Below are 22,725 nucleotides of genomic sequence, written 5' to 3'. Positions count from 1 at the left end.
CAGTTCTATTTTCCACAGAGTGGAGGCCACACTCATTGTTCAATCTAAGGAAATCGGGATGTGATGTCCCTCTCTCCTTGCCTGTGGCAAACAGACAAGCAATTACTCAGGCATTCTGAGGATGGAGAGCATCAGTCTGAAATGTCTGGTCTGCCCCAACAGGAAATACTTTATTGTTTGGGCCTGGATTTTTGCTTTGATTTGCTGATGCTTTTTCTGATTTTATAATTTAATTTGGAATTAAAATAGAGAATTGTATTTGCATTGCCTGTATGCTTTATTAGCTAGTATTTGGATTGACCTTGGAATTTTAACAAGATAAAACAAAGAAAAGAGCACAGCATTTTTTTTCTGCTGTCATTTTGTACAGCCAAGAATTTTTACTTGTCTTTCTGAGGAGTAGCTTCATTTTTAGCCCCATGCAGCACTTGAGATGGATGTCCTGTCTGTTTCCACAAGGCAGCTCAGATAACACAATTATATCCAATTTTAGGGAAGAATTCTTTTGTTCCAACTTAAAAGCAACAAACATTACTAAAACAGGAAAAAGATGTTCACTATTCTTAATGAGAAAACACATGGGGTAAATGACATGTTTCCACATCACATGTGTGATTTCCTTGACTCTTTTTCTCTGAAGCTTTGGGTTTTTGGCGTGTAGCTTTATGGTTACTTGGAGGATTGTTAGGCTCTGGTGCTTGTAATAAATAGAGACTCTAAGGCATGGGAGTAAGGTCAACAGGAGTCCCCTGGCACTCAGAGACATGTATAGCTGGGCTTCTTTGGAATCTGGAATTTAGGTGGAGAACTGGAAGGCACCAATGCAGTTTTAACATTCTTCACTTGATCTTAGCCAAAAGGCCGAGAAGTGATAGTTTTAACATTCTTCGCAGCAGAGGCTAATGGTTTTCTGTACTGAACTTGGCCATGAACCCAATGCAGAGTTATGCCATGGTTAGTAAGTCCAGAGTACTGCAGACATACTGGTCAAGTTATTGGGTTCTCTCTCTTTTGCTACAAGATCATTTGCTGATATTTTACCACTAATAACTCATAGATATTTAAAGTTGCAATTGGAAAGGAAAGAATGACATTTCAGGCTGGTTTACACTGCCAGTTGATGCAGCTGCAGGACAAAGACCTTAAATTTATCTGTAAATCTGTTATTCTCCCTCCAAACTCCTGGGCCAAGCTGCTCTTGCTCTGAGAAGCTATCTGGTCCTAGTTTGCATTGGAGTCTATAGAAAATGACCTCTGCTGTCCCCTGGTGGCTAGTTATGAAGCCAGGTTTGTGACCTCCCAGATGATTTTCTGCCACCTCTGATAACCTTGGCTTAAAGTACAAAGCTAAGAGCCACAAGGCTTCCATCCCTATGTGAAATTTCATGCTTATATCGGAGAAAATTCTCCACTTACCTGACTGCTCAAATTATACACCTAGGTACAATTACCAGTTTTAGAAACATGTATCATGTCCAAAGGACTGTGTGAGACTCATACCTGCACCCAGGCCCCTCCTGGAAGAACAGCTCAAAGAGAATATTTTTTGTCGCAGCATCTTCATATTAGTTTCTGCTAATGGTCACTAAGAACCTGTTTCCAGACTCTGGGACTTGGTTTACATTCCTTATCTAATGCGGCTTCTCATCCTTCATAGGCTAGGAAGATCACAAATGAGTATCCCTCCTTTGGTTTCTTATTGTCACAGCCAAGATAAGAGCTGTGTTAGTGCTTAGTGGCATAGTTAGTGGCATAGTTAGTGCTTAATTTTAAAACATTTAAAGTAATATTTATCTCAAGGGTAAGTTGTGAAGCTTTTTGGGATAGTTCGTGGTAATAAAGCTGGTGGGGAAAAAGTATTAAATCTCATGGCGATGCATCTGAAGGCTGTTTTGAAATCTGTTGAGGGATGCCAATGGTGAGATGTTTTTTCAGTTAGGATGGGCTTTGGCAACCTCAGTTTGGGAGGTCATCCATGGTGGACTTCTGTGCAACCCACATTACCTTAGAAATCTTGGCTGCAAAGTGTTCACTATTTATCTCTCTCATCTGAAAAGCAGAATTTGGGGCATAATATGATCTTGTGGACTTGGATTTAACATCACAGTAAGTAGGAAGGCCTACGATGGGCTCTATCAGCAACACTACTGGAAGACCTAGCAGGAATTTAGAACATTCCTTTACCTATACAAAGACCCTAAAACAATGGAGGAGTTGTCCAGATGCTGACAATGACCAAAGGCTGGGCTAGCCTTTAATAATCATTTTTGAAGGAATTCTGTTTTCAAAAATAATTTATTCAAATATTTTTATACCAAAAAAATTTTAAAAGTACGAATTTCTCTTAGTTGTCCTCAAGCAAATGTGCATTTAACTACATGAACACAACTATTACTTCATAGTTTTTTTATTATAGACTTTTTTATCCACATGAATGTTAAAGAAACTACAACAGAGTTAAATACCATTTTTGATAACATGATTATATTCTTAATTACACTCAATATTAAACTGTAAAATATTTCCAGAGGAATACAATCTTCATTCATACAGCAGGCAAAGTACAGAGAGGAAGGGGCCACGTGTAAGTCTGTCCGGTTTGCTATGAAAAGCAGGTTTGTACGGCTGGTGCCTTCCCATCCATTGAAACGCGATCCCTACTCCTAGGATGGGTCTTGTGTTTTCTTCCACCAAGAATCACTTCTTCAAAAAGAAAAGACAGTTTTGTAGAGCTGCTTTCTCCGTGTGTGCAGGACTGAGACTGCCTGGGACCATCTGCTGATTTCCCATCCCAGTTGGCTAAGAGCACTTCCCATGCTCTGGGTTCAGCTGTCCTTTAAAAACACAAAGACTCGAACTTTGGTTCCATCAAAAGATGCAACAAGCATTGGCTGCTCTGGTTGATTCCCCCTCCCCCCACTAATGAATGGCTGCTACAGTCTATTTTACATGGTTGTCCATGCTGTTTTGAGGTCACTTGTCCTTAGGTTCTCCTGAACCTGATTTTGTATTTAATTCCCAAGCCCTTTCGATCTGCAGTCTTTAACACGGGTCAGAAGTGCTCCATGGCAGGCTGTATCTTACAAGAGAACAAGAGTAAGTAGTTCTGTGCTCCTTGGATAAGACAAAAGCATAGAATGACAAGCTGAGCCTAATATAATCGGATAATTTTAAAACATTTAAAGTAATATTTAGTATACCCTCCTTAGGAGAAGACATTTTGTCTGCTACCCTAGGTTATATATCTCTGATGATATTGAGCCAAACCAGAAATACTAAATGAGAATGTGCTGGTTTGCTGTGTGCTTTCTACAGTAAAGCCATTTAGATGGGTTTAGAAGCTGGGGTTTGTTGTAGGGCAAAGACAAAAGCAGCCTGCCGTGAAAGGGGCAGACAGAATTTCATGCTCTGGTGCTCTGTTGGTTTTGATTGGATGGCCCAAGTTACGTTTATTTTTCTTGTTGTGGGGTGTCAGGGCAACACAGAAGTATGCGTGGAGGTTTCGTGATTCAAAATCAATAAAATGATTGGATTGGTTATTAACTGCATATTTATAACTGATAATACAAGATGTGAATTAGGCCATGATTTTAGGTGACAAACCAGAGAGAGCAGACAAAGTATGGAATGCAGAGCCAGCCCCAGCCTGGCTTGAATCCTGCCACTTCCTAGCAGTGAGACCACAGGCAACTTACTCATCTCTTGTCTCTTTAGCCTCCTCAGCTGTAGAGGGGTGAAAGCAGTAATACTTACCTCAGGGGGTTGGTCCAAAGATTAAATAAGATAATCGACATAAAGTCCTTAGAACAGTGGGGGCACACCATTGTTCTCTAAGGAGATTCTTAAAAGAACCTCTTATGTCTGACTAAAGATGAGAGAAATGAATGTACCACTCCCCCTCTTTATCTTTGATCTATATAAAAGGAAGACACAGAATGTTCCATTAAAATCCAATATCCTTTTTTTAAAGACTCTTGTTGTTACTTTCGTAGTAATTATTCCAGAAGTGAAACAAAAATGAGTTTACCAAAGAGGTAGATATAGTTAAAATACCAACAAAAAATAATATTCCAGACTCTCCAGAAAGATGCAATGTAGCAATTAGTGATTAAGAAAATACAGACATAAGGCAAAAATAGGTGGGTCATGCCCTTGGGTGTTACATGTGGTCTTGGGCTGGCTTTCATGAAAATGGCCCCTTTCTGGGAAAAAAGAGAGAATATAGCAGAAAATTGGCACACAAAAGTGACAGCCAAAATTTTAGAGCTAGTAGAGATTTTGATCAGGTTTGGCCATCCACATTTTATAGATAAGAGTGAGACTCAAAGAGGTTAAATGATGTTACTCAAGATAACACAGAGAGATGACATCAGATCTGACACCCAGTCTCCCTCACCACCAGCTAAGGACCCAAGGAAGACAGGGAGAAGGCTTTAGGGTCAAATAGACCTGGATTGAATCCTGTATCTGTCACTTGAGAGCTATGTGACTGCCCTGAGCCTCAGTTTCTAAGTACGAAATGGAGGTAATAATAGGATCTGCCTTACAGCATTGTAAGGATAACACAGTAAGTATTTAGCCAGTATCTGGCATAGTTAGTGCTCAATAAGTGATCATTATTATCATTTCCAGTTTGGCCAATGAGTTTCTGTATGACTATGAATGAGACATTTCCCCGATTCGCTTCCTACTTATGTAAAACAGTTTAATTCTTGTCTGTGAAAGGTGTGGGTGTTTCAACCAGTGACATCAATGATAACTGCAAAATGTTTAAATGTGTTTGGAAGAAAATGAATGTAAAGTAATAATTAAATTAGTGTTAACGCCATACCATTTTTATTTGGGGACAGATTTCACACAGATTACACTGGGTTATCTGTGCAGGAAGTGCGTCACAGAAATAACTAGATGTAAGGAAGGCCGTCGGGAATAATTCTGGTGTTAAAAATGGGCCCAGGTGAAAGGACAATATCTGCAACATTTTGAAGTATTTTTCAAATCCTTTCCATTGTACTCATGAGCTTATAATGAGACAAATACGAAGAGCGGTACAATGTCTAATCTAATAGGGCTTGTTTTAGGAGGTAGTTTGAAGGTAAATGAAATAAACTACACTTTAATATCTGGTAGCTAAACAAATAGAATTCATTGCCCCAGTGGCGACTATGCTTAGGTTGAAGAAAGGTGTAGATAAATCCACGGGTAATGGATCTTTATGGCGTTATCAAGGGAAAGCTAAGAGTATTCAATGTATATGCCTAAATTTTGAGGTTGATATCGTTAAGAACAACAATTTTGCTCTTAAAGTATCTTGGCCTGGGTGGATCTTTATTTTGACTCAACATGGAATTTCTTGTGTTCTAATGTAGGACAAAAAAATGTGCAGATCAGTGATATGTGGCAGTACTCGCTCAGCTTATTAAGTGGATTGCCTGTGGTTTTGAAAAGCTTCTTCCTCTTAATAGTCATATTGGAATCCACTGGGTGGCAAGAACACTGCATACTACCTTAAGGGTCACTCTTGCATAAGACATTAATGCATCAGTCCCTAATTTGGAAACCTGTGGTCACTCTGCAAGACAGAATGTGTCTCTCTCCCTTGGTGTAATGATTTTTATTTTGTAATCTCTCTTGGGGTAACTCCTTGCAGGCTTGGCATGTTGAGAATCAGAGACTGCCTCTAACAATACAGTCATGATTCTCTGCTTGGTTGATTTAGCTAAGCATTTAAGTAACCACTAATCTTCTGAAAGCACCAGGGTCTACTTAGAGAAATCCCTGTTGTCTGCAAGGATGGAAACAAAATCAGCATGGAGGAAGCATTAGTTACTAAACACAAATCAATCTTTTTTTTTCTTTTTCCCACCTACCCATATGTTAGGTCACTATCAGAGGTGTAGTTTCTGGGCAGTGAGTCTTAATTTGTAGGTGCAAAATGGGCTCAGGTCTGACAAACAGGTAAGATAGGTTGGGGAAGTGTAAGGAGTAGAAAGAGAGTTTATTGAAGCTCTTAAGTATAAATCAAACCACACTCTAAGGCTGGGCATGGCTGTAATCTCAGCACTTTGGGAGACCAAAGCAGGAGGATTGCTTGAGCCCAGGAGCTTGAGACCAGCCTGCGAAATATAGGGATACCTTGTCTTTACATAATAAAAAAAATTTGCTGGGCATGGTGGCATGCACGCCTATAATGCTGAGATAGGAGGATGCTTAAGCCAGGGCGGTCAAGGCTGTATCGAGCTGTGATCGCATCACTGCAACTCCAGTCTGGGCAGAAGAGTGAGAACCTGTCTCAAAACAAAACAACAAAAACCCCATTCTAATGGATGAATCTCACAAGTGCTGAGTAAAACAAGCCAGACACAAGAGAATGTTCTATGCAACGTTATTTACACAAAGTTCAAAAACAGGCAAAATTTACCATTGTTGGGGGTCGGGAGTGGGAGAAGCTGGGCAGGAGCACAAGGTTGTTATCAGGGGCTGGAAAGCTAAGTGAGCTCATTGTGAACATTTACTGAGTTTCCTTTTTGTTTTTGTTTTCATTGTGTGTGTGTATGTGTGTGTTTGTGTGTGTCCCTGCGTGAGTGCAATTCACTGAGTTTTGATTTGTAAATTTCATGATTTGTATGACTTTATGATTTATATACTTTGAATAAGAAGGTTATTTTTAAAAACATCCTAGTATTTTCTCTTGAAAGAAAATTAGTTTGACATTTTCAACCACTATACATATGGAGTTTATCAGAATTAATTTGGACCATTCTTGCCTTAATTATCTTGATATTCTAAGTTAAAATTCACTGGAATCTAAATGTTCTAAAATTTTCATTTCACTCTGCTGGTGCAAACCTGGTCTACTATACTGAGAAAGAAATTGCCCAAAGTCAACTTCAGACTTAATAAAAATACTTTAATATATAGAACAGAGCCAACCTCACAGGTGCATTTGTGAATAACTTCATAGAGATGGAAACAGAATGACTTACTCTCTGAGCACCTCTACTGCAGTATCATCTGCTCACCAAGAACAATAAGTACATGCATTAGGAAGAAGCAGGCATTAGATCCAAAGTCAGGGCCCCCAGAATCTCTTCTTGGCTTTGCAACATGAACATAAAATGTCACATCTCTTATCTGTAAACCTCAGTTCCCCATGTGTAAAATTAAGGGAAAGCACATGAATGAAAGACTGTTTTGGAAAGGGTTTTAAGCACCTGATGAAATGTAACATAATTATTATTATTTAAGACAAATACTGAAGACTACCGCTAATAGAGATAATGGCAAGAAAAGTTGTCATTTGCACCTGATAGAGGAAATTTGTGATAGGCAGAAGAGAGGTGAAGGAACAAAAGGAACCATGAGCCTGCACAATTCTTTTTGCCAACAAATTCTATTGAGTTGAAAATATGTTCCAGAGGGGAGGAGTGGGAAGAGTCATTCTGATGGGAATGGATCAAACTGATAAATGTCTGCGGTCCTAGCTGGCCGTGAGCACTAACAAATGCTACCTTTGGCATCTGTGGTTTTTTTCCCTGATTTAGCAATCCTAGTTGTTAGGTCATCCCAATATATTGTTACAGAAACAATGTCCTAGTTTTTGAATTCCCACAATTCTAATAATTACATATGTCTTCTTCAATGGGCTGAAAAAGTTTCTTTTCAAATGCTTAGGTACGTTCTGAATATAGCCATTGAATTTTCACTGTCTGCTTTTCCTTAAGAGTCCAAAATAATTGTCTTTTCAATTCTTTTTTAAACTGATATGACCTCGAACCTGGCTTCAGCTGTAGAGAAACTATTATTGGTTTAGGGAACTATTAGTTACTATTCCTAGAGCAGAAAGTCTGAAAGGTCTGTATTGTCCTCAGTTGTTCATATTACCACCTGCAGTAACTCTCTGAAAGTCAGATTTCAGGCAGGCTTTTTGGAAGCGAAGGAGAGACAGAGATGAGACACCCTGAGGATGACTGCTGACACTTTGGTTTCCTTGGGGCAGTAATTGGGGTGTCAGAACCATAAACAGCAGAAAACCTTAAAACAGAAAGAAGATCACTTTTGTAGACTGAATAGAGAATTTTTAGTTATAGGAATTTTCCATGGAATTTATAAGAAGTACTTGGCCATTCATTTAGGAAGTCCCATCCCCGGACATAATGAAGTTTATTGGTATATTGACTCAAACACAGGATGCAACTTTACCAATCCCTTGGGCTATTTCAAACACATCAGTAAAGAATACATTCAAGCACACAACAATACAGAGAGTTAAGAAAACCTCTTTCCTCTGGCGATCTTACCTTTTAGCTTTTGCTGAGATGGGCGCCAAGCTTTTCTTTCCTGATCAAGCTTGCTGCATAGGGGATCTGTAAGATAAAAACAAGCAACACCATCCAGGTAAGCTAGATTTGGAGAGAGATGTGTAATGGAGACCCTTCATCATGCCTAACAATTTGAATGCCAATAGATCCTCCCTAAAAAAAGAGGTCTCCATCTGCTCAGCAGTATGAGGTTTCTGGGGCATAGCATCCTTAAGGCCTGTTAACAAGTACAGTGAGGACAGAACAGGTGATCACACTAGATTGCTGCTACAGCTAGTCCTTGAGGTTAACATGCGATGTTTCACTTTTTAAAGTTTTTGAAAATTTGCATTTCATAATATGGTATCATATTTATTTAGGTACAAAAACTGAGTTATGATGTTCTAATGTATGTTCAAGGTCATAAAACAAGAACGTGCTTACAAACTAGTTTAATGTAATTGTTCAGTTTATTAGAATGCTTTCTTTATAACAGATGTAATTTCTTTATAACATATGCTATCCTTATAAATCACAAATAAGACTAACTAAACTCAAACTATTACTCTGATTAGATTCCCAATAACTGATAAGATGTATCAGAGGCCGGGTGCGGTGGCTCATACCTGTAATCTCAGCACTTTGGGAGGCTGAAGTGGGAGGATTGCTTGAGCCCAGGAGTTCAAGACTAGCTCGGGCAACATAGGAAGGCTCTGTCTCTACAAAAAATTAAAAAATTAGCCAAGTGCGGTGGCACACACCTGCTACTTGGGAGGCTGAGGTGGGAAGATCACTTGAGCCCAGGAGGTCAAGGCTGCAGTGAGCCATGATTGCACCGCTGCACTCCAGCCTGGGTGACAGAGCAAGACCCCTTCTCTCTCTTACACACACAAAGGAGCATCAGAAATAACTGCATGAATGGAAAATATGACCTTGAGAATTCTACCTGGATAAACTTGAAAAGTACTTTCGAATACTGGGGTTTTGAATAAAAGCTGATCACAGTTGGTATGCTACTTTTCATTACAAAATTCCAATGGTTGAAATTGGACTCAAGGTATTATTTAGATTTGCCTCTCCACTAACCCCCGTTAAGGTGCTCTATCTATCCTTATGTTACCGACCTTCATCATTACAAGGCTAAACTCAGGGCTCTAAAGACTATTCTACATGTAAAGAATAAATATTCACCCTTCTAGAATGTAATGTGAAATATGACTGTTAAGTAAAAGCAGTGAGGGAAATAAAATCACTTTCATTCAATTAGGCAATTATATATATATAATATAAAATTATATATATTATATATATAATATAAAATTATATATATTATATATATAATATAAAATTATATATATTATATATATAATATATAAAATTATATATATTTTTCCATTACCAGTATACTGTATGTTTTCCTCTCATGATCCACAGTCCACACATGTGAACCTTTATTATTAATGAGAAAGAGTTATAAATCTACAATGATGCTAGTGGCTAAAAAGAGTTGGACCATTTTACTCTAATAATTAGTCAGCTGAATCAAACAGTCTTTTTAACAGGAAAAAAAGGACAATAATAAAATAATCATCTCACTATTTTGATATATAACCACAACATAAACATGTCAGATAGGCATATATCTGATAAAGGGCATAGATAGCATCATTGAAATTAATGATTCATATAGTAACATTAAAAGTTCAGTGTCCTAATCTCGTATTTTAGGATGCAGGCTGAGATCAGCTAGATAACTATGACAAGGACAGTTACACAGGGACCTACTCCAGTTACCTCTTCTTTTCACTCTACGTTATGCTATACCTGCTATTAACAGAGACCCCTTTGAATATTGGTTTTCCATTATGGTGTATGCTGCAATGTGCCAAAGCATATGGATCACTTCTCTAGATGCATGACATGACAGAGCCTGGAATGGAATTCTATTATTTAGGATAACAAACAATGTAAACTTTTGGGCACAAGGAGTTCCCAATAAAATGTGTTTGTGCCACTCTCACATTTAAAAAGAGTCCTCAACATCAATATTAGACAACACAAAGATTTAGCAAGTGTCTGTTCTATGCCAGCCACCAGGAGAGATAAGTTAAATCACCATGGGCCATCTCCTTAAAGGAGTAAACTACTCACGCTAATCCAAAGAAACCCACCTGAAGGATTCTACTTTCAGAGCTAAGTCAAAACTGCTTCCTCTTTCTTTTTTTCAGAAGCAAGAACACAGCATTTCATTAAGGTAGGAAGTTGAGAAGGAAAAGAAAAGAAAAAAAAGGACTCAAGAAAAAAAGGACATTTCCAAATAAGCATATTTGAGTCCCAAGGGTCCAGATTGGAATTTAAACTGGGGTGAAGAATTATCCCCACTAGAATGTCATTTTTTTCATTTATTTCATTAAAACAAAATGAAATAAAAGCCAAAAAACAACAAAGATAAAAAGCAAAAAGTAGTGAGCTGAGAATCATGTATTTTTCCATTCTAAGTCCTAAATCATGAATGGTAAATAAAGATTATAGCAGCATGGCCAGTTGTTCCTGGAAACAACATTATTTCACTAATTCCAGGATGCACTTTATCCCCTCACATTTTAACATTTCTGAAATCAGATGTATTATAATTGATGGTATCTTAGAATTATAGTTGAAACCTTTTACTTTATGATTCATCAAATAGTGGTGCCTCTTACAACTGATGGTGCTTCAGATTCCATAAAATGCAACATTGGACTTGCAGACGCTTCAGCAAATTCTCCCCAACTCAGAAGCTCAGGATTTTAGAGGCTCAATTTAAACTAGTTAGTTATTCCATGCAAATCTCCTACAATAGGACTTACAAAAGCTTTCTTTTCATCTTGACCAGCTTAGAAATTACCGAGATTGGCATGGAGAAAAAAATTCAAAGTATTATGTAGCTTCTAAATTACCTACTTGGTTATAGTAGATCAAAAGTACTGGAGTCAAAAAAAAAAAAAGTGACTTCCTAGTTTGTGCCAAGAGAGTTAACCTGAGCTCACACATTCAGGTCAGTCAACATCTCAAAAAGAGAAAAATGAGAAGAAAAAGGCTACATAACTAAGGAACAACTGATTGCACTGTCAAGTTGCACAACAGTAGATTAATAATTGGAAATGGACACACAGTAGCCAAAGTCTGTCTACTGCTAGAGAATTTTAAGGCAGCTTCCACGGAAGTTCAGGCTTGCATTAAGTCTTCTGACTTGCATGGATCTCCTTTTGATACATCTTTAGATACAGAACCAAAATCTTCTAGTGGCCCAGGGATCTTCTTCTAAAAATATAATGCAAAATAGTAATGGTTCTATCTACCTTTTTAAAAAAATAAAGATATAAGACATATTTTTACAAACTCTGTAGGTTATACAGTAGAAATCTGGGCAAGTTCCCATCCTAATGAATATTGGAGAACCTCCAAGAAAAGACCATCTTACTGAAGAGCTGTGTCCTTGCCAAAGAACAAGCACTCCTCCAGCAAAGATAACGACCTCTCACTCCTTTCCCTGTGACGACGCACTGCACTCCCATCATCAGGAAGTTATAAACTGCTGTTTTACAAGTCCATCGTGAACAAGACATTAGTCCTTAATCTATTGATTGAACATTATTTTAATTGAGGCTTTTAATGAAGAACTTTGAGACTAATTCCCCCTAGCTGCGTGTGACTGCAGCATTCTGGAAAAACAGCAGAGGGCACTTAAAGACTAGCACATTTTCCCAGTCAACACGCCTTGTGGTAGCGATCTGACAAGTTCAAAGGATGTGAATCTGGGTCTAGCCATTTATCATGTGCTCTGTGTTGCAGCATCACAATGTCCTCCAAGAACTATGACTAAAAAATAAAAAAGCATGTCTTCAACAAATCTACAGTAGTAGCTTATACATAGATGCACTTGCTTATAAAATTATTGCCAAATTCGTAATAAAAAAAGGTTATCAAGGCATCATCACAGTCTCAGCCCATGTTGTAAGTTTTTATATTCCAGTCCTTGGAAAAACTTTAATCAAAAAGCTTTTTTTTCACTGAATAAAAATCTTCAGTCAGCTTCTTCATCCTAAGGACTGATGAGTTTTGCTTTTAAAATTGAATAAACTTCTCCTAGAATCACAATTCATTTGTGAATGAGAAATCCTTTACCCTTTATTACACTAAACATTTACATTTTCATAAACATGCTAAATTAAAAAACTTTTGTTTTGGTTCATAGGGGTAGGAAAATATTTCTTTGTTTTGCATAACTAAACGTGGCTTAGTAATACAAATGCCATAAGCACTTGAAAACCCAGGGCAGGGGTGGGGGACTTTAACACAAACCATGTTAAATACTAAAAAACCCAAATTTTGAGCTATTTTTTAAAAAGGTAGCTTATAGCCATGTATAAGTGTTAACTAATTCCTCACATGTTTTAAATCTCACATTGAGATAAGTACACATTCATTTATAAAGACACAAAGAGAGTCAATCATTTGACTCTGTAGTCATCACAACTTTACATTTAACACGGGAAAAAGAAGCAATGGTGCAGAAATGACAGTCAACAGAGAATCTAAAAACGCAGGAGCCGAAGAAATTCATAAGTTTTCTTTCTATGGCAATGATACCCAAGATGCTTTCAATATAAGTTTTTTTAATAGAAACACTTTTTAACAACATAGGATAAATGCATTGTGGGTCTTTGGGAATCATTACAAAATATGATTGTTTTAATATATTTGAATTCTCCATGACTGCAAGATAGAGTGGGCTTTTATGTCATCTCAAGAAAAAAAACAGCCTGTTTTGTAATATATGCTCTGTAAACTTTAAATATAAAATAATTTTGAGTGAACTATTCTGTTTTCAGGAAGCAAAGCATGCAACCATATTGACTGATGAATAAGATCATCCAACTAAAATATTCAGAAAGCCAGTAATTGTGATACTTTGCAACTTCTTGATAATCTTCAGATAGAATTTTCTAAAGACATTTTCCCCCAGGTACTTTGACAAATACATCAGGCTGAATAAGGAATTAGATACATTTCTGTTCAAGTAACACTGAATCTGTGCCTCAATTCTAAAGCAGATAGTACTATGTAAACATAGGTCCTTCCTGCACAAAAATATATCTAGCCTGATGGGCACGGTGGCTCACGCCTGTAATAGTTCCACTATTGTAGGTACTACTTTGAGAAGGGCCACACCATTAAATTGATTACTCACATTGGCATAGCATTTTATGGCTTGTATGTACATTTCATGTTTATTACTCACTTGCATCTTATAATATCCTACCAAGGCCCTAGGTTAAACCTTATAGCCATTCATTTTGGTTGAGGAACTGACACTTAATGAACTATATGGGATGGGTCTCAATCCCAAGTTACAGATGTTAAAGCTTATCTCTGTTAGGTGCAGACAGAGCAGTAATACAGAAGTTCCCTAAAATTTGCTAGCATTCCTTCCTTTAGGAGTTGTGGTAGTAGTATTCGCCTAGTGTAAAATAACATTTGAGGAAACCAGGACCAAGCCAGGGAAATTTGGAAAAGAATGAAGAGGACTGCTATATGAGAGTATCAGAGCTGGGTCAGGATCATCATGGGTGGTGATTCATTCAACAAATCTTTATGAAGAGCTGTTTGATGCTGCACACTGTAATAGGTACTGGAGTCAGCATGAAAACCCTGGGCATCTAATGGTAGGGGACACACAAAAAGGGGAAGAAGCAGGAGGGACAAATCATGTCGATTTCACCAATTTCCATGTTGTTACCCTGGAAGTAGCTTTATGTGTTTCAGGAATTATATGATACCTACAAGGGCAGGAGGGTGGGGGTGGGAAATTCAAGCTTTTCCCAAATTATTTAATTTGCTACCAGGAATAGTTTACTATCTATAGGAATGTGAATTAACAACATTTGTCTAGATAGATGAATACATGTGATAAAATATTTTATAAGACAGCATAATAAAATGATTTAGTAATACCAGTTTTAATCTTCCATGTACCAAATATCTCAAAAGACATGAGATTTTTTTTCTTCTATCAATCCTATCTGCTTATTACATGGAGACAATATAATTTCCTCTTTTACTAAAGAAACCAAATGCCAAAGAAAATTAAGACATTAAGGTTACATAACTGGCCTTAAATAAGGGCACTAAAAGAAATACTGTTTCCTTTCCCAATGCCCATTTTGCTATACTCACCACCACCCCCTGAAATCACAATTTTTTTGTTGCACGTGTGGCAATTTTTTTCTTTTGTTTTAAGAGTATGAAAATGGGCTGGGTGCAGTGGTTCATGCCTGTAATCCCAGCACTTCAGGAGGCCCAGGTGGGAGGATTGCTGGAGGCCAGAAGTTTAAGACCACCCTGGGCAACACAGAAAGACCCTGTCTCTACAAAAAATTAAAAAATTAGTCAGGTGTGGTGGTGCACATCTGCAGTTCCAGCTACTTGGGAGGCTGAGGTGGGAAGATTGCTTGAGCCCAGGAGTTAGAGGCTGCAGTGAGCTATGATTGTACCACTGCGCTCCAGCCTGCGCAGCAGAGTGAGACCCTGTCTCAAAAAAAAAAAAAAAAAACCTGAAAATGATGTCCTTTGTAAAATAAGGAAGGTGTTAAAATTTTATATTCCCCTACATCGAATATTTTATTTAAATTTTTCCTTTAAACAGAGAATACAATAAATATATTCACAGCAGTAATCATAGCTCTTATTATTAAGGAATCAAAAGCTAAGAATGGGAATTTGTTATTAAATCAATTATGAAAATCCTCTGCTCCCCAGTGAATTCAGGTGCAAACAAAACCAACATGAGAAGAAAATCTTGTTTAAGTAGCATCTTATGTAGTGGTTTTCAGAACTGAGAGTTGTTAACGATCACTTGAGATCAAGGAAAACCAACTGCTGCAAAAATGACTCTTAGGAATCTCCACTAACACTGGCATGATTTCTCCAATGAAGAATGGAAACATTAATAACTACCTTTCTTAAATAATCCCGACAGAAGAACTAGGTTTCTGGCTCTGTAGACAAGACAGGCACATATGCATGGATCCATGATTAATGGTTGAAAGGTAGCACGGATCAGTACAGAAATGTCAAGCAACCCAAAGTATAATAATTACGCTGAGAATAGCACTAAGGATCAATATGTGTTTTTATCCAGGTGATTAAATATATCTTGAAAATATTGAGCAGAAATAATTTTCTCCATTGTACTCACAAAAATGAGGAAGCTTGGGAGACTCCTTTAAAAGCCCTAATGAATAATACTAGATGTATCTACATGGGGACAAAAGGCAAGAAATTCAGAAAGCAAACAAAAACCCAAAACAAAACCACTACATTTACTTATCAGACATCTTCCTGTTTTCTTTTCCATATAAATAGATCTTAGTGAGTGTCCATTTTTAGAAATGATTAGGATAGAGTAATACATTTCATTTGGAAATCATTTGTTCCTTTTCATCATCCTTCAAGTGAATTTAATTGATTAATTGTGCTCATTAATTATGTTTTATTGGTAGTGGAGGGCCCGGCTCAAGTGTGGGTAGTGAAAGGAAGAGAGGATGGAAGACAGTTGCCCTTCACTGAGCTCCTAGTATGGCCCAGCATTGTGTTCGGGAAGTTTGCATAATGGAAGAAAATGCAGGTACCTTTGGTTTACCCACAGAGATAATTTACACATCTGTCTATTAACACATGGTAGGTAGTTACATTTAGAGGAAACATACTGCCACATCTGTTTATCCTGTGTCTAAGTAAATCTCTTGGTAATTAGCATCTAAGCCAGCTGAGAGGTAAGTGGACCAAAGGATTTCATGCAAAAACGTGAACAGTTTCATACATATTGGGTAGTCTGAAAACAAACCAATTAAGTTGCATTTATTTTTAAGTAGAAATGCATCTTACAATTTGTAACTGTTGCACCATTTCTTCTCGGTAGGCTAGTTCCCTTTTCATCTGATCCTGAAAATTATCTGGTAGGAGAGAGAGAGATAGAGAAAGATTAACTAAAGTGTAAAATCTACTGTTAGTTTAGCTAGTAAAAACATTATTGACAGTCCCACGGACAGCCCCCCTACTTTTAAGTCTTTTTTTCATAGGCAAATTATATGCTTGTTTGAAGAATGTTTTCAACTGTCTATAATTTAATCAGACTAGAGAGTAAATTCTGAGAGTATGTCTTATATTTTACAGTATCTCATATTCCATCTAGCATAATCTCTTGCATATGATTACACAGAAATATCCCACACAATCATGTTCTTTAACCTTTGCACACTTGTGCAAATCACAGGTATTGGGAGCTTCCACTGTCTTCAGAAGTCCAGAACGAGTGAGTGGGGCAGGCCTCAGATAGAGCTGAGCATGGGAAATGCTGCCCCTCCTGCACATAATACCTTCCAGGTAAATAAGATGTGGGTCTCTGAAAAATGCCTGCCTGGCTTCACTGCAGCTCATCTCACTCCTAAGAGAGAATACTTCAGCCTGACTCTCCTGTGCAGCAAACTCTCTCACCCTGGGATCAGCTTTATTTTATGTTCCTCCTTTGTCCTGGTGCCTTTCTACAGACCTTACCTTAATCTGAGAAGAAGAGAACTTTAAGAGATATTGTCATGCAAAATATTTTTGCTATTCTACATATTGACCATATTTATTGCATTAGGGAAAAAACGACTTCCAAATGCACAGTTTAGTGTTACATCTTCTCCATGTGATCCTTTTAAAAGTGTGGACTTGGCTAACTTTGCCTTTTTCTGCACTGAAGGAGAAATTAGCACGATTTCATATTGAGGAAACCAGCTTGAGGAAACCAGAAACTTCATCATTATCTTTTCATTATCTTTTCTTCTCCTTTTCCTTTCATCTCCACAGCCAACTAGTGTGTGAGTTATATGTGTTCTACCTTCATCTTCTCCCCTCTTTGCCATTGTTACCTCCCACATGCAGGCACCTCATCCCTGAATCATTTTCCAACTGACCACCTGCCTCCAGTCCCTTCCTCTCCAAATACCTTTAATTCCCTGCTTAAAAATCTCCAATGGCTTTCCAACACTTTCAAGATAGTAAATCCTTTACCACTCATGAGACCCTGGGTACTTAGAGATGAAAAGGCTTTGTTCTTTTTATTTTTTTCAACTTCTACCTTTTCATATGATTTGAATTTCTTATCCAACCCCAAACATGTGCTCTAATTAATTTTTTTAAAAAGACCCAATCACTACTGTCACCTCTGATTTTGATGTCAAAGTCACTGTAATAGAGGGAAGTATGCGGTGCCATGCAAAGATTGAGAGAAGAGCTGTCATTCATTCTGGGAGCATTAGAGGGAAGAGCTGCTTGAGCAGACACATGGAGAACAGCATTCTACATAAAGACATGGAAGGAGGAGAGGGGAACTGTATATGGCTCAGCTAGCTGCAGCCGAGGGCACGGAGGAAATCCCCTGCACCACACTAGCCACCAAACCACTCTCCAGTCCTCAACTATGCATTATACTTCCAGCCTCTGTGCTTTTGCCCCTGCTGTGGTCTTGCCCTTGCAGCAAACAACTACCTTTTCTTTAAAGTCCAGTCCAGATGTTACCTCCTCCAGGAAGTCTTCTCCAATTCTGCAGCCCCTCCTGCCAGAATTATTTACCCATTTTTTTGTACTTCTCCAGCACCCTGTCCATACCTGTATTAATGCATCCATAATACATGCTATGATTAGTTGTTATACATCTGTCTCCCTGCTAAACAGTTGAATTCTTAGAGGGCAGGAAGATACGTTTAGACACTTTTAAAATTTTCAAGGCCTACCACAGTGCCCGGCACACAGCAGGGGCTAGCTAATAAATGAGGAGTAAAAACACACAGAATTATCCACCAGCAGGTTGAGATTCTGCCATCTATAGTAACTACCCCACTGTAGAGCCTCAGACCTTTATGTAAAGAAACAAAGGTGTGAAATAATGTGCTCTTTCAGGTCTTTTCTTGCTCTAGCATTTTAAGCTTTGATGACAGGCCGAGTGTGGTGGCTCAAGCCGATAATCCCAGCCCTTTGGGAGGCCGAGGCAGGAGAATTGCTTGAGCCCAGGAGTTTGAGACCAGCCTGGGCAACATGGAAAAACCCTGTCTCTACTAAAAATACAAAAAATTAGCTGAGCATGGAGGTGCACACCTGTAGTCCCAGCTACGCAGGAGGCTGAGGTAGGAGAATCACCTGAGCCTGGGAAGTCAAGGCTGCAGTGAGCTGAGATTGCACCACTGCACTCCAGTCTGAGTGACAAAGTGAGACTCTGTTTCAAAAAAAAAAAGAAAAATTTTTTGGTGACAAAATAAATTGATCTGATTGGGCTCCATGCATCCACTTGTCTTTCCTGTGCAGGGGAAGTGAGGGAAAGATTTTGATTTACACCAATAACAATTAGGCGTAAGGTACCATGTGAGGAGCTGGCATCCACCTCACCAGGTCAGGATGCTCTAGAGGTGGGTCTAAGGGTACAGGGCAACAGGGAAACCAGCCCTCCACAAACTGCCCTGGTTCCAACACTTGGTCCTGCACTGTGGCCTGCAGGCCTCCAGGAAGATCAGTGTGGTTCCAGACACTGGAGCACATGGCAAGCAGGTCTCCCTCTGTGAAGGAGAAAACTTTCCTCTGAGCTTCTAGGGGTCCAAGATGCCTTTGACCAGGGTAGTGAACTAAGATGAATTAGGAAGGGGGGGCTGCCTGAAGCCGACCAGGCTGGAGCACTTCCCTGGGATCACAGAAGATTCTAATTTTAGAGGAGGGAACAGCTAAGGGCAATTCAGAGTGGAATAATGAAAACTAATCCTAACTTAACTCATGCTCATTTTTTTATGATAGTACACTTAATATAATTCCTTAAGTTAAAATGAAAAAAAAAGAAGCCATTAAAGTATTCGAAATAATGGCGAATTTTTTTTTAAGATTGGAGTGGGGAAGAGCATAAAAGGCAAACACTGAAAAGGAAAAGATTGGTTGATTTGATTAGACAGAAATTTAAAACTTTGGTATGCCAATAAATTACAAACAGATTAAACTAACCAAACATAAAACACCATAGTCAACATTTAAAGGTAATTGATACAAACCAAAAAATACTTGCAACATGTCAAAGAATTAACATTTTAGTATAAGAGGGTTTATACAAATCAATAAGAAAATGAACACATCAACAGAAATATGGGGAGAGAATATAAATGGGCATTCACAAAACATATGAAAGGATGCTAGACACATGAAAAATGTTCACCAACACCAGCAATGAAAGAAAAGGAAATAATATGAAATACCAAAATTTCCTCTTAAGTTAGCAAAGATTAAATGAAAAGATGATACATGCTGTTCCAAAGAAGGGAGCAGAAATTAGTTTAAACTTTCTGAAAAGCGACTTGAAATTATATGTTAAGACCTTTAAAAAGTTCATACCCTTTAACACAGCAACACTTTTAGGAGTTTAACCTAAGGAAATAATAGTGGATACATGCAAAGACTTAGTTACAAGGGTGTCCATCATCTAAAACTTGGACAAACCTTAATGGCCAACATAACAGTATATTTATACACTGCTGTGTAGTAACAGAAAGAGACACATTTTAGCTAAAACAAAAAGGAAGTAAAAAATGTTGTGTATTACATTTCATTTTGTTTTATAAAAGCATTTAATAGGCATTTAAAAAGGCTGAAACTCCAAAATGTTAACATTGGTTATCTCTAGGTGGCAAGATTATGGGTGATTTTTGTTTCCTTTCCTTTTTATTTCTGCATACTTAAAATTTTCCACAACAAGGATGTGTATAGCTTTTGAGATATAAAGATTGTTAATTGGCAAACATACAAAAATCTAACATTTTTTCTATGTTCTTTTTTTTTTTTTTTTGAAATTTGAGGCAGAGTCTCACTCTGTTGCCCAGGCTGGAGTGCCGTGGCATGATCTCAGCTCGCCGCAACCTCTGCCTCCCGGGTTCAAGCAATTCTCCTGCCTCAGCCTCCCGAGTAGCTGGGGTTACAGGCATGCGCCACCGTGCCTGGCTAATTTTTTTGTATTTTTAGTAGAGACAGGGTTTCACCATTTTGGCCAGGCTGCTTTCAAACTCCTGACCTCAAGTGATCCACCTGCCTTGGCCTCCCATAGTACTGGGATTACAGGATGAGCCACCATGCCCGACCATATTTTTTCTATGTTCTAAAGGTTGATGAAGACACAGTTTAATTGGAGATGGAAAAAATCATTAAGCCAACTTCTCTAATGAGAATCACTTATAACCCAACTATTTTTGGAAAATGATAATATGAAAGGAAATAGCAAAGAAAAGCACTGAAGTGCAGCATGTCAGCCAACACAACAGCAAGGCTGCACACTGCAAACTCAGACAGCTGGAAAAGCCAAAGGGTTTTCCAAACAGCAATAAAAAGTATCTAGCCTACATTCCTAGAACCATAAGTAAGAAGACAAACCCATAGGGTACATCTGGTTCACATCTGGTTCACCTGGAATGTTCTATCCAAGCAGTGGGCTTTGGGGTTCAATTTGTTTACAATGGCTTCATTTTGTTTTCTCTATTTTTAAAGAACCATTGAACCTTTTTTTTTTTTTTTTTTTTGAGACAGGGTCTTGCTCTGTCACCCAGGCTTGAGTGCAATGGTGTGACCAGAGCTCACTGCAGCCTTGACCTCCTGGGTTCAAGTGATCCTCCCACCTCTGCGTCCTTAGTAGCTGGGACTACCTGTGCATGCCACCATGCTTGGCTAATTTGTGTGTATGTGTTTGTGTAGAGACAGGGTCCCAGTATGTTGCCCAGGCTGATCTTGAACTCCTGGGCTCAAGCAATCCTCCTGCCTCGACTTCCCAAAGTGCTGAGATTACAGACCTGAGCCACTGTGCCCAGCCAAAACTTAAAAAAAAATTTTTTCATAGCCATCTCCTACGGAAAGGACCAAGGCTTTTAATCTGTACAGTATTTTGGAATCTGCCCCGCTGCCCCGACCCCGCACTTCATCTTCCAGAGTATGCTACAAAAAGAAAGAAGAAGGAAGGAAGGAAGGGAACCACTGAACATAAAATGAATTCAATAATGGCCACAGGTGAAAGATGCAGACAACCATATTCAGGGAGATGAGATGTAGTTTGTTTTTAATAACAAGGACTCTTAACAGTAATTTGGAAGAGCAATTTTTTATAAGAATCTAAAATGATGACATTTTCGATGAAATCTAACATTTTTCTTAAAGCTCCATTCATTAGTGCTTTCCTGTAATAACCAACTGGCCTTTCCACTCAGTTCTTGTAAGTACCATGAATTTGTCACTAGATCTGCAAATCTAAGGATTCAACTCATGAGCCCTGGATACTCTCCTTTATACAAGTCTTCAGTGATCCAATTTCATCCTCCATTGTCAGTTTTAATCTCTTCGGGTATGACCCCAATGTTTCTATCAATCATTTATTGAGAGTATGCTATGTACCCACAATATGCCAGGTGCTGCAGGTGGCAACAGAAGAACATTCTGAGTAGCCCTTCCCTGAATCTATTTACAATTCGGGTTGGGGGAGTGGAGAGTAACACGAGTGAAACAGAGGAGGAGTCAGCACAGAAAACTCATGGTACTAGAAATGAACACAACAGGACTTCAGAGAATGGTGCCTGCTGCAAGAGTGGAAAGGCTTCTTGGATGTGGCAAAACTTTAGCTGTGCTCCAGATAAGAAGGAGGACTTGGATGAGGGGAGGCACTCTGGACTAGAGGGACAAAGGTGTGTAGAGGTGGAGGGAGAGGGGTGAGAGTGGTCTGCCAGGTAACTGGAGCTGAGCCGGGGGAGAAGCAGAAATAAGGGTGGAGAGGTTGGGGGAGGGGCACACAATTATGACAGGTTTTGAGAATTAGACAAGAGTTAACTTAGATATACCATGATAAACAGTGCAAATCATTCTAGCTTCTTGAGGTGAAGATTTTGTGCCAAATCTAGAGTTTTAGGAAGACAGGGCTAAGAGCAGCAGACAGAAAGGGCTGGAGTGGAGAAGGGAGGTGAGGATGCAGGGCACCCTGCTGGTGAGGGCCTTCTCCATTCATTGCCACCTTTAGCAGGTCCCAGGTTCGGGGCTAGGCTCTGAGGTTTTAAGAAGGCTAGTGGGAAGAAATAAAAATGAATAAAAACTACAGCAAAACGATGAATGTTGGAATAAAGGAAGGCATAGGGTGTTGGAGGAAAAGAGAGGAAGAAGAGATACAATTGCTGGGGAAGGTGTACATAATGCAGTGGCAAATATAACTTCTGGATTTACAGCTGCAAAAATGATCAGACCAGTCGTAAGTGAGGGAGTTTGGAATGGTGGCATTAGGAGTCACCTTTAATAATTTACCTGTCCAATTGAACATGATTTTCATTGCAAAACATGTTTG

At 38.6% G+C, this 22,725-nt stretch overlaps 1 protein-coding gene across 3 annotated transcripts in view; it reads right to left on the bottom strand.

Annotated features, from left to right (window-relative positions):
• Window positions 1-2,391: 2,391 nt before the first annotated feature.
• SKOR2 (SKI family transcriptional corepressor 2) overlaps window positions 2,392-22,725 on the bottom strand; it is a 45,663-nt gene continuing 25,329 nt past the window's right edge. Inside the window, exons 7-9 of one of the 3 annotated variants that reach the window (XM_063639570.1) lie at window positions 16,230-16,297; window positions 8,301-8,366; window positions 2,392-3,114 (exon numbers count right to left, since the gene is read on the bottom strand). In XM_063639570.1, coding sequence (XP_063495640.1) covers window positions 8,304-8,366; window positions 16,230-16,297 — 131 coding nt within the window. In that variant the 3' untranslated portion in view covers window positions 2,392-3,114; window positions 8,301-8,303. Of the gene's footprint in view, window positions 3,115-6,219; window positions 6,288-8,300; window positions 8,367-16,229; window positions 16,298-22,725 lie in introns of those variants that run through there. The other 2 variants (XM_055232889.2, XM_063639567.1) reach the window with 2 other exon arrangements.

This window comes from Symphalangus syndactylus, chromosome 1, assembly GCF_028878055.3.
Source record: "Symphalangus syndactylus isolate Jambi chromosome 1, NHGRI_mSymSyn1-v2.1_pri, whole genome shotgun sequence".
Lineage (NCBI taxonomy): Eukaryota > Metazoa > Chordata > Mammalia > Primates > Hylobatidae > Symphalangus > Symphalangus syndactylus.
This window is presented reverse-complemented; position numbering and strand designations above follow the sequence as displayed.